General features: G+C 37.0%; 1 protein-coding gene across 4 annotated transcripts in view; it reads left to right on the top strand.

Annotated features, from left to right (window-relative positions):
• The window catches only part of LOC127946544 (dihydropyrimidine dehydrogenase [NADP(+)]), a 156,843-nt gene that overhangs the window by 17,157 nt on the left and 126,643 nt on the right, over positions 1–13,043 (top strand). For 3 of the 4 annotated variants that reach the window (XR_008151117.1, XM_052543194.1, XM_052543196.1), the window contains exons 2-3: positions 2,378–2,488; positions 12,845–12,927. Coding sequence is in view for 2 of the 4 variants with exons in the window: in XM_052543194.1 (XP_052399154.1) it covers positions 2,378–2,488; positions 12,845–12,927 (194 nt within the window). In the remaining 2 variants the exon portion in view is untranslated. Of the gene's footprint in view, positions 1–2,377; positions 2,489–12,844; positions 12,928–13,043 lie in introns of those variants that run through there. The other variant, XM_052543195.1, reaches the window with a different exon arrangement.

Below are 13,043 nucleotides of genomic sequence, written 5' to 3'. Positions count from 1 at the left end.
TCTTGGTTTTGCTTCAGAAACAGCATTTTTGATATCACCCCACAAGTTCTCAATTGGATTAAGGTCTGGAGATTGGGCTGGCCACTCCATAACATTAATTTTGTTGGTTTGGAACCAAGACTTTGCCCGTTTAGTAGTGTGTTTTGGGTCATTGTCTTGTTGAAACAACCATTTCAAGGGCATGTCCTCTTCAGCATAGGGCAACATGACCTCTTCAAGTATTTTAACATATGCAAACTGATCCATGATCCCTGGTATGCGATAAATAGGCCCAACACCATAGTAGGAGAAACATGCCCATATCATGATGCTTGCACCTCCATGCTTCACTGTCTTCACTGTGTACTGTGGCTTGAATTCAGAGTTTGGGGGTCGTCTCACAAACTGCCTGTGGCCCTTGGACCCAAAAAGAACAATTTTACTCTCATCAGTCCACAAAATGTTCCTCCATTTCTCTTTAGGCCAGTTGATGTGTTCTTTGGCAAATTGTAAACTCTTCTGCACATGCCTTTTTTTTAAACAGAGGGACTTTGCGGGGGATTCTTGAAAATAGATTAGCTTCACACAGACGTCTTCTAACTGTCACAATACTTACAGGTAACTCCAGACTGTCTTTGATCATCCTGGAGGTGATCATTGGCTGAGCCTTTGCCATTCTGGTTATTCTTCTATCCATTTTGATGGTTGTCTTCCGTTTTCTTCCACGTCTCTCTGGTTTTGCTCTCCATTTTAAGGCATTGGAGATCATTTTAGCTGAACAGCCTATCATTTTTTGCACCTCTTTATAGGTTTTCCCCTCTCTAATCAACTTTTTAATCAAAGTACGCTGTTCTTCTGAACAATGTCTTGAATGACCCATTTTCCTCAGCTTTCAAATGCATGTTCAACAAGTGTTGGCTTCATCCTTAAATAGGGGCTACCTGATTCACACCTGTTTCTTCACAAAATTGATGACCTCAGTGATTGAATGCCACACTGCTATTTTTTTGAACACATCCCTTTCAACTAATTCAACTAATTGCCCAATTGCACAGCCTTAAGAGCGTGCATATCATGAATGCTGGGTCTCATTTGTTTTCTGAGAATCTACTGAACCTACTGGTAACTTGTTTGCCACGTAGCAATAAAAAAATATACGAAAAACCTTGATTATTCTGGTTAGTCACATTGTACTGCTATTATTTTGAACAATACTGTAGTTCCGGCTACGATGTTCTTCCGCAAGACGCAAGCAGTTCTGTTTATTAACCGTTAGAGCGTCAAAAGTTACCGACTGCAGCTTTAAATCTAGTGTAGATTATATTTGATACTTATAAATTGTATTGTATATTTTAATAATTAAATATTATTATTAAATTAAATTATATTTTTCTGTAAACAGAAAATATGCGCTGTTTAAATTCTTTTTTTTTTTAATTTATTTCATTAGCCTACTTGTAGACTGTTTATAATGCCTAGTAGCTTGGTGCATTATAAATGTGTATAATTCAAACATTGTGAGATTGCCTGTTATCTCTTTCACAAAGGCTTCAGAGTCTGCTCTTTCAATCAAAAATCACACAGACTGTGTTTTCATCCAGGCATCTGAATGAACGTGTTGAACCGAGATGGGACGCGATTACGGATCGGTCTCTGGTACGGAGTGGGTCAATCCTGATTGTAATGGAGAGGTGTGAGCCTGTGTGTTTGTTGTCAGGATGAGAGGGGGCACAGAGACACACTCAGCTTACTGTACACGTACTGTATAGGAGTACAACATAAATACATCATGCATAGAAGTTAGATTCTGAGGGTTAAAGGTTTTTCAGATCACTAATTCTAATTGCAATAGTGATTCTGCCTTGGAGTCACCACTGATAACCTTCTTAAAATTCTCTTAAATCTGTTTGTGATGTTACATACCTGGTTGTGTGGGAAGCTGACGTTGTCTGAATGCTTGTGCGCGTTTTAGCAGAAGAGCTGCGTTTTTTGAAAGTGAATGAGTTTGAAGGTCAGCCGTCTGCATCTCTCCAGTGTGAAACGATGCTGCAGCACGTTAGTTTAGGAATGACAAGCATCTGCTAAACACACTCTTGATTCTTTAAAGACAGCCTGTTGGCATGCTTTTGATTGGTCCTCGGTACTCTCTTAATTGTTCAGCTGTGAAACTCAAAGCGTGCCATTTTCCCCGAGCGCTGGAAATGTCCTTGCCGAGAATCACATTTGTTCAAGAACAAGAATGTGAGTGGGAGCGCTCAATCTCACTCACTCACACACACACACACACACACAGAAAAGCCACTGTGTATTGCGAGTTATGCATGATTTGAAACTACCTTAACTCACTTTGAATTTCTTTTCTCTCTCTCTCTCTCTCTCTCTCTCTCTGTCTTTTCAGAGTATACTGGCCTTGAACCCTCGGGTCCAGACTCACGCTGCACTCCTCTCTACTGCGACGAAGAAAATGGAGAAAAAACACTGGAAAAGAAACCCAGAGAAAGGCTGTGAGGTGCGTCTCCTCCATCACCCTCAACCCTTATCTTTTCACCTGCCCCTCAATAGGGCTCTCACTGACCAATCAGTCGGAGAGAAGAGGAACTTAGTGTTGTTTCCAGATTTATGTGGCCTGTTTCCTTCCCCTGGACCCATCTGTTTAGCTTTTTTTTTTTCAGTAGCTGCTTTTTAACCTTTCATTTGGCCTTGTTGAGAAATCAGCAGCTGTGTTCGACATCACAGCCACAAAAACTCGAGCTGAACTGTCCACATGCATGATCTTAAACTGACACACACAAGACCTTCAGATAGTGAAAACTCTTTCTTTATTATATTATATTATTTTATATTATATTATATTATATTATATTATATTATATTATATTATATTATATTATATTATATTATATTATATTATATTATTTAATTAGATAAGATCTATTATGTATTAAAATTCTATTATCAGCAACAATTTGAGTGAAAAGGGCAAGTACTGCCAGTGCATGTATTGTCATGAACAACAGCAATGCCTTTAGCAGCAACATTTTTGCTATTTCTGAGTATCAAATGATTATTTATAGTTGTTTAGCATTGCATTGTCATTTTAGATTTGAAATCAATTATTTATAACATTTAATAGACACAAACTGTGAAAAATGTGTTTATCAGTTATTAACAGCAACCCTTTAACTTTTAATTTAAATCAATTTAAATAATAAAATTTGCAGCAAATGACACATAAACTCATTAAAACCATTTTTATGCTAAAAAGTTTTTTAAAAGCTTGTTTCCTCCTTAAAAGTTTTAAAAAGGGTAAAAGTTATAATAATTATATTATAATTATAATACAATTATTTTCTTATTAACAAACAATTAATCCTTATAAGTGTATTATTATTATTTATAAAATTAATATAAAATGCTAAAGTCAGAATTTTGATAATTTTTGATAAAAAAGAGGCGGAAAAAGGCTTCTTTAGATTTTGCTGTGCACGACAGAAATCAATACTCGCTTGTTGCTTTTTGTGATTGCAGCTGGTAAGAACTAACTAGATTAACATCGAAGATATTTAACACCCAAAGCATTTTCTGCTTGGGTATAAGGCCTGAAACACTTCTTGCTACAAAAAACTCAATTTAAAGGCAACGTTATTGTCCCCTTGAGCACTTTTGAGGTTTGTTACTGCAACAGCGACACAAGAATGCACATCTACACATCTTGTAATCTTGCGTGTGTTCTTATTCGCCTTGTATGTGTGTGTATATCAAAAAATAGAAGTACTAAAATGAACATAGCAGTTAAACACAGGCTCACACATGCAGTTCTGTTGAGTTCCTGTGAGCAGGTATTTCATCATAAGACAAGAACGTGTTGGTGAGCTACACTCGCTAGCACAGACACTCAGACAGTAATTATCTTACGATTCCAGGCACATGCCATCAAAGTCTCACCAATATCTCCCCAGACCAGTGTGCGACGGGAGGGTTTGTGATTTTTGGCAGGTGGCCGCTATGCCTCGTCTGTCCTTTTAAAGGGCCTCCTGCTTGTTTGATGTGAAGACACAAGATGGAGGTGTTTTGTAGGAGAGATTATCTTCTCCCCGCTGACAGCAATGTTGCTAAGTACAGCTGCTTAATTCATCATTCTAATCAAGGGGGATGGATCGCAGGCCTGATTTAATTCATAGAGACTCTGTGCTATAGATTGAACATATGGCATGTGAGTTTACTGCATCAGGAGTATGGATGTGTATCTATTGCCGTGCTATGCTTGTGCAAATAAAGTGAAAAGTGACGTGACATACAGCCAAGCATGGTAACCCATACTCAGAATTCGTGCTCTGCATTTATCCCATCCAAAGTGCACACACACAGAGCAGTGAACAAACACTCAGCGGGCAGCCATTTATGCTGCGGCACCCAGGGAGCAGTTTGGGGTTCAGTGCCTTGCTCAAGGGCACCTAAGCCCGAGACTCAAACCCACAACCTTCGGGTTAGGAGTCAAACTCTCTAACCACTAGGCCACGACTTCTACCCTAGCAGCAATAAGTTTGGGATAATTAGGAGCTTTTGAAAGAAGTCCCTTATGGTCACCAAGGCTGTATTATTCAAACAAATACAGCAAACACAGTAATGTTGTAAAAATTATAATTAAAATATGTCATTTTTTATGTAATTTATTCATATGATGGCAAATCTGAATTATTATATTTTTTAGTGTTTTTTTTTCTACTTTAAATTCAGTTCTTTTGAACCCCTTTTAATCAAGGAATCCTTTTTTTATATATAGAAAAAATTATGAAATATAAATAAAAAATTGCTAAAATTATCTGATTTTAATTTTGTTTTTTTATTTATTATTATTATTATTATTATTATTATTATATTAGTTTTGTCTTAATATTTGGTCTTATTTATTTTGTAAAAAAATTACATTTTTAAAAAATTATAATTTAAATATGTCATTTTGTCATATTTATTCATATGATGGCAAATCTGAATTATTATATTTCTTAGTGTTTTTTTTTTTTTTGTAGAGATATGATACAATTTTTTCTGAATTATTTTAATAGAAAGTTTAAATTTCTAAGTTTCTTCCTTCCTTTCTTCCTAATTAAAGGAAAACTCATTTGCCATCCCCCCTAGAGTTGAGTTTACCATTTTCAAATCCATTTAGCCAACCTTGGGGTCTGTCGAAAAATTTAAAGCGACGGAAATGATGACGGACCGACGGAAAATTAAAAGTTTAGATTTTCTAGGCCGACTTTTCTGTCATTCTTAGTACACAGTGTAACTAGAGAAGAGTCAAATTTTAAATAGGAAACATATTGAAACTCCTTGGTCATTTTTTGAGTGAAATGCTGATGGTCTAATCAGATTCAATGATCTGTGCTAAGCTACAGCTAAAGTGCTACCGCCAGACCTCGAGATCGGCTGAATGGATTCGAAAATGGTAAAACTCAACTTTATAACTCTTGGGGAGTTGGAAAATTAGCCTATTTTCAAAAATAGTGGAGTGTTCCCAAACTTACCCCAAACTTTTGATTAGTAGTACATCATGGTTTCCACAAAAGTATGAAAAATCTTTATTATTTCAGACTTTTAACTTGTTGTGTATGTAATTTTTTCAAGACATGTCTCTTGACGTTTACGGCAATGGAAGTTTGTGCTGTCATATCAGGATTCGCTGCAAAATCAATATTAATGCATCTGCATTCTTGCATGCCTGTGTTCTCATGCGATGCATTTCTCACTGTCAATTCAACAATAAATGTCAGAGGCTGAGAGAATGCTGAGTCTGTGAAGGCGCTCTTGATTTTCCGTATGGATCATCTGCCACAGATTTATCCTCTCTGTAAAGAAAAAGCAATGAACGTTTTAGTGATCCTTAAAATAACTTTTGTAGGGCTTCGGAAGGCGGCATCATAATTGTCCTACAGTATTGTGCTGGAATGCTAGAGGGGCTATAAACCGAGTTTTTACAGGGAATCCATGAGTGCTGGGTGTCTATAGTTTCCAAATGAGTTCTCCAGAAAATATGGGGGCAAGTAGTAAGCCGTTATCTCGGTCCGTCAGGGCTCAGGTGCCTGCACATTTCCTTCCGCCCCCCTCAGGGCACCTGTAGCACACTGTCGGTGAGGAGATTTGGCTACACTTCCCTGCAGGCGTCATCTCGTATGAGAACGCGTTTCGAGTCGACACTATTAGCTGACCGGTGCCTTACCAATATTTGTCTTTCTGCTTCAATAGCACAGGTTGAGGCTGGAGATAATCTACCTAACAAAAAACAAGTCACAGTTTTGCAACGGCTGCAGAGATAGAAGTGGAAACACTCTTGGAGTGCCCTTGTTTTTTGCAGATAACGCCGCTGTTTACTGATGGTTTTCTTTTAATAATCTGTCTGCACAGTCTAATCCAATTTAATGAGTCTCCAGATTGCATTATGATCCCAGGTCCTGTGAAGGGCAGGTATATCTGCCAGAAGCAAAAGCCAATGTTTCTTTCCCACCGGTTTTTAGGCAAGACAAGGAGAGAGGGTGGAAAGTAGAAAGCAATGGGCACAAAAAATGGCTTTTCAAGTGTCTCAGTAGGTGCATTAATATGTTATTTAGTGTGAAAATACTAGTATTTTTTAGAGGTTATGTGTGTCTGATTGTTGGTAAAATGCTGACAAATCAGCTTGAGGGCAAGTTGACTGCACATTGCCTGCATTGTTTATTTGCCCTTGGTTTATGTCACAGTTTAGTCTTAGTGAATTCCTTATTTTATGATTTATAAATGACTGCTAGTTTGTAGAGTATTTTGATTCAAGGATATTAAATGGACCAAATGTACATTGCATGATATAATTTTTTATTTTATTTTTTTTATTTATGTTTTGGTTATTATATATATATTATTATATATTATATATATATATATATTAGTTTTAACTTTAGGCAATGCATTTACTAATGTTAATTAATCAGTCCCTCCAGAAAAACGCGATTATGAGATCGCCTGATTTAATGCATAATCAGCCAAAAGCCGCATATTTATGCGGGGTCGCATTTTTTCAAATACGCCGCTCTTTTGCCGCATAAATTGCCAATTTCAGAAAGCAAAATATGCGGGGCTAGCATGATTTCATAATCCCTGTATTTTCGTTGCAAAAAACTCACATATATATTAGCAGAAAGTTGAAAAACGTTGCGTTTACTTCACACAAGTAAAGCGCCATTTTCCCCCTATTGCCATGGGAACCTTATGAAGTGACGTAATTACGTGACGTGAACATCATCTGCAAACCCCGCGGTGAAACCAGGGTGAAACTTGAAGCGTGCAAATCATTCTTATTTGCCAACAAAAATAAGTGCAAAAGAACGCGCGAAGCGGTTTCCCGATTTGTTACATGACCGTGGAGCCAAATTATATTGCGAGAACTTGTGAAAACTGCGGTTTGATGAAATAGAGAAAAAAAAAGGTGATTCCCCCAACACCCCCTTCTCACTAGGCTACTAACACTGTTGTAGTTTCATTCAGAAGTTGATGCAAATTAACAGTTGTAAGATTGCACTTTTTTGTTACAGAACAGTACCAAAAACTTACAGTTGTAATTATATTAGTATGCAAAATAATTTACGTTGCATTAAGAGATTGCAACTTAAATATTCTGTGATTTAGTATGCTCGCTTATCATAGGAAGTAATAAGAAATTACTCTTTACATTAAGGTATTAGTCGAGTGAGAAAAAGGTGTTGGGGGAATCACCTTTTTTCTCTTTTTCATCAAACCGCAGTTTTTGCAAGTTCATGCTATTTCATCGCATAAAATTTCTAAAATATCCCGCAAATTCCATCGCATTTTTTAAGAAAACGTGCCGCAAAATCAAGGATTTTAGCCCACAATAATCACAAAAAAAAATATGCGTTTTTCTGGAGGGACTGATTAATGGGACCTCATTGTAGGTTTAACAATTTCTGATATAATTCAGTTAATGTTTTCCCAGCTATAGCATGAAAATAATTCTTGTTTTATCAGTAATCCAGAATTGGAATAGTGGTGCTTCATTAAATGTGACCATTGGATGTATCACCTTTCTGTCCCCTGAAGCATCCCGTTGAACATCTACACAGGGCGCAGGATGATAGGAAGGCCCTGTAACCACACTGATTGCTGTGTGACTCTGTGTATGTGGCTTGTGACTTTCTTCCTAGTATCAAGCTCTGCTCTCTGTCATTGGCTGGGGCTTTATAGTTGGGACTGCTTCTAGTTTATTAGGCATCAGAGCTAATTGCTTTAATGAGACATGATGAAAGGGAAGGAAGGGAGATGAAAAAAACTTAATTTGAATCCTTTCTGGAATTCGTTAAATAATTCATATTGGCTTTCATAATTCCTGTTCCATGCCGGGTCACTGCTGAGGTCCAAAGATGGAGTGTAAACTGAATATCTTAAATAGATTTTCCTTTATAGCACAATCATCTTGCGTCTTCCTTGAATCTAGTCTTGACCTCACACTCATTAGATGAATAAATTACAGACAAATTACCACAATTTGAGCGCTAAAAGTTTTTTTTCGTAGTGATATTAGGGTTCTTTGAAGCTTTTAAAGTAATTATGTTTCTACTTAAAAAAAAAAAAAAAAAAAAAGACAGAAAAAAATTCCAGTGGAATATATTTAGGAATTCTGATGTCCGATGGATTCTATGTACCAATATATCTATCTATTCATCATCCATCCATCCATATCTTATTATATCAATGTATTTTAAGTCTAATGTCATCCATCCATCCATCACCCATTAAACATCCTAAAAGACAACAGAGATTAAATCTTTCCTTTAAATTGTCCATGCACCAACACGAAATGATCCAAAATGCTGTAATACAGAGGCTACATCTGTCATCTTTACATCTGTAACAGCAGCTGACATGTTAAAGCAAAGATTTAGATATACATTTTTAATAGGAGGTGACCTATGGCCTTTACTGTGTGTCGTAATTACCCCTCAGCCACTTACATTGGTCCTTGTAATGGTCTATTGAAAATTAAATATGTTCTGATTGGCTGTGAATTGTCACTTAGCGGTTTCATGTTCAGTTTCATTACGTTGTTTGGACACCGTGTTAACTTAACTTTAATACCCACTGGCAAACATCCAGTGATATGCACTGGCCTGGTCAGAGAATTACTTTAGAGCAGGCTTTAGTCTTAAGAAGTGAATTAAAGTGTGTGAGCACTCATTTCTAATTACCTGGCACAATTACACTCCACAAATCAACACCGATATCGATCACCAGCGCCTGAGACGATATCGGCCCTACTTCACTGCACTAGTGAGTTATAGGTGAGGAAAGGATGCAGTGATCAATGCGGTTTATCTGCTGGAACATGAATACCCCCCCCCCCCATGCCACTTTCCACATTTTCCTCCACTCCATGGATTAGAGCACCACATCCTCCGCCTAATCCATTCAGGCGAAGGGGAGGAGATTACAATGTTTGGGTTTGATGTTAATAGAAACCCTTAATAAGTCCTTTTTTGGCCTTTACATGCTTCTTAATGTGTAAAGGAAAACACAAAGAGCTTTTATGCCTGCCTGCTCGGCTGACTGTGTGTGTGTGTGTGGCACCAGCAGCACTGGAATCATCTGAAGGAGTTGAGACTCGGGACGGGCTGCTCTGTCATGCTTTTTTTAAATGAGATTTTGTCTGAAGAGGGGGAAGACGCAAAGCTATTATTGATAGGGATCCTTAATATAACAGATATCCATCCCAGATTTTGAGGAGCGTGTTGTAAAACTAAATGTAATGAGCCTTTTTGATCTCTCGCACACACACACACACACACACACACACACACACACACACACGCACACACACATATAAAGAAAATGGTGCAGTAATATTGTGAAATATTATTAAAAGTTTAAATAACAGTTTTCTATTTTAATATATTGTATGCTGATTTTGTGCTCAAGAATTTTTACATTTTTAATTGTTAATCATGAAACAGTTGTGGTGCTTAATATTTTTGTGGAAATCATGATACGTTTTTATATTCTTTGATGAATAGAAAGCTCAAAAGAACAGCATTTTTTAATGGAAATCTTCTGTAGCATTATAAATGTCTCGTTTGATCATTTAAATATCTCATTTTTAATATTTCTAATAATAGTAAGTTCTTTAAAAAATATGGAACCCACACTTTTGAATGGTATACCACCAAGTTGTATGTATGTATGTGTGTGTGTGTGTGTGTGTGTGTGTATATATATATATATATATATATATATATATATAGTACAGTCCAAAAGTTTGGACACACCTTCTCATTCAAAGAGTTTTCTTTATTTTCATGACTATGAAAATTGTCGAGTCACACTGAAGGCATCGAGGGCTATTTGACCAAGAAGGAGAGTGATGGGGTGCTGCGCCAGATGACCTGGCCTCCACAGTCACCGGACCTGAACCCAATCCAGATGGTTTAGGGGTGAGCTGGACCGCAGACAGAAGGCAAAAGGGCCAACAAGTGCTAAGCATCTCTCGGGGAACTCCTTCAAGACTGTTGAAGACCATTTCAGGTGACTACCTCTTGAAGCTCATCAAGAGAAAGCCAAGAGTGTGCAAAGCAGTAATCAAAGCAGAAGGTGGCTACTTTGAAGAACCTACAATATTACATATTTTCAGTTGTTTCACACTTTTTTCTTATGTATATAATTCCATATATAATTACACATGTGTTAATTCATAGTTTTGATGCCTTCAGTGTGACTCTACAATTTTCATAGTCATGAAAATAAAGAAAACTCTTTGAATGAGAAGGTGTGTCCAAACTTTTGGTCTGATGGGCTTCTAGTGATTTAATGTACAGGCTAGTCACCTTCACCTTCAGGCAGAATGTATTCCACCTCTTTAAATTGATAGTCATATTTGAATTATTGCTATTTTTGTCCCTCTTCACTGTCAGAGGAGCTGAAGTTTGATTTTTGCAGTGTGTAACTATATTTGTGTGTGCGATTATTGAGTTATTCAAATCACAGACTTTGGCTCGCAGAGAGAGCGCTCTGAGAATGTGGTGCCCACGCACATTATTTCCCAAATATCTCTGCGACCCGATGCAATGTTTCCTTGTCACCCACAAGCTCAGACAGTGCAATAATTATCAATTTCCATATCATTGTGTTTTTATTGTTTGAGCAACATAAAATAAAACATTTGTTAATGCCACTCAGTTAGATGAGAGCAGCATGGAAAGATGAGGGAGGGAAATGTAATTAAAAAAAAAATCTCTGACTTGCACTTTGTCTGTAATCATGTAAATTGAATGTCAGTCAGAATGGGCGAGCACGCTCTGTTATTAGATTGCAAACTCCTCGTGCCCGCCATGTGCCTTACCAAATGCTGGCTTTGCCACCGCCTCTACTGTATGAGACTCGAGCAGGCAGTGCTGACGAACTCAGTGCTGTCATAGAAATATGAACTTCACCGTTAACATCAGTGAAGTGATTTATTAGTTGAATAAACTTCTTACCACATTCGCCTAACTATCTATTGTCAAATTGTGTGTGTGTGTGTGTATATATATATATATATATATATATATATATATATATATATATACAAAACAGAACCAAAGACTAATTTAGTTTAGTGTTTTATAACCATCTTCTGAATCATCACTAACGTTCTGTTGGGTGCTTCGTCACATTATATACCTTTAATAAAGGTTAAAATGCAGAAGAATCCCTGGATTCATTCCACTGAGAGGAAACACTTCAAGGGTTGTGATTGATGTGAGCTGTCAAGTTCTGATTGGGGACCAACTGTCACCTGAGAACTGGATAAATAAATAAAAAATATTCACAGTCAAGTTTGCATGTGAAATTGCATTACATGTTGCTGTAAGTTTTCCCAGCCATCATGCATGACTTGGGCCTGATTTTCCAACGTGACTTTCATTATGAAACAGGAAAACATGGAGTGATCCAGTTGACAGCTTACTTCACAATTGTTTACTCCACAAAAAATTCACTTTTTTAAATTTATTTATATATAGACATTTTAGAAACATTTTGAGCTGCATTTTATGGCAGGTACTGTTAAAACTTAGTGCATTATTATTATTATTATTATTATTATTATTATTATTATTATTATTATTATTATTATTATTATTATTATTATTATTATATATTTATAACTAAAAGTATGTTATATATAATAAATAAATAATGGATATTTTAATAATAATAATGCAGTTATTTTAATAGTGCCTGTCATTAAATGCATCTCAAAATGTTTTACAGGTCAGAATAAAAACAAATATTCTTGATAAAAATAAATCAAACCATGCAAAAATAAATAAATATAAGTAAATAAATACATTTAATAAAATGAAAAAAAAAAAAAAAACAGTCATGATGGAGGATATGTTTTCACATTTGCATGCCTGTTTGATAGTGTGACATGCATCAGTTTATGCTGTGGTCTAAATCAGGAATACAGAGGAGCGGAAATTGTGTATCCTTGTAATTACTTGCTTGTCCGTACCAGCAGGTTTCATTCAAACTCCTCACCTCTCTTCAGGGGTCAGGGTCTAGAGAAAGGTCGATTGCCATGACAACGGCAGTCCGAGCCCCAGAATGCTTCGACATTTCGTACCAGCTCAGGAGTTGGCCGTGTGACATCTGATGAATCACGCGGTACAACCCTGACGGTGCAGTACAATCTGCATGAGAGCGCAGAGACATGTTTGAGTGGATTATGTTCAAAGCCTGTGTAACAGCCCCAATCAATGAGATGTACCGCGCACACACAAACATCCAAACAAATAACTGCACCTCCTCTATCATCTCACTTCTTTCTCTCCCTCTTTTTCTTTCGCAGAGCTGCGTGAAGCTAGAGAACAATTTTGATGACATCAAACACACGACTCTGAGTGAGCGTGGAGCACTTCGGGAAGCGGTGAGGTAAGACCTGGTCACCATGGCAACAGTCACAGATGTGCCGAGGACCAACGCACTGGTGGTGGTGGTCGGGGGGGATTGGGGTGGGGAGTCATTCTTCATTATTTGGGGAACAAATT

Source organism: Carassius gibelio, chromosome A24 (genome assembly GCF_023724105.1).
Source record: "Carassius gibelio isolate Cgi1373 ecotype wild population from Czech Republic chromosome A24, carGib1.2-hapl.c, whole genome shotgun sequence".
NCBI classification, from domain to species: domain Eukaryota; kingdom Metazoa; phylum Chordata; class Actinopteri; order Cypriniformes; family Cyprinidae; genus Carassius; species Carassius gibelio.
The sequence above is the reverse complement of the archived record's forward strand: the minus strand, read 5'-3'. Positions and strand labels throughout refer to the sequence as shown.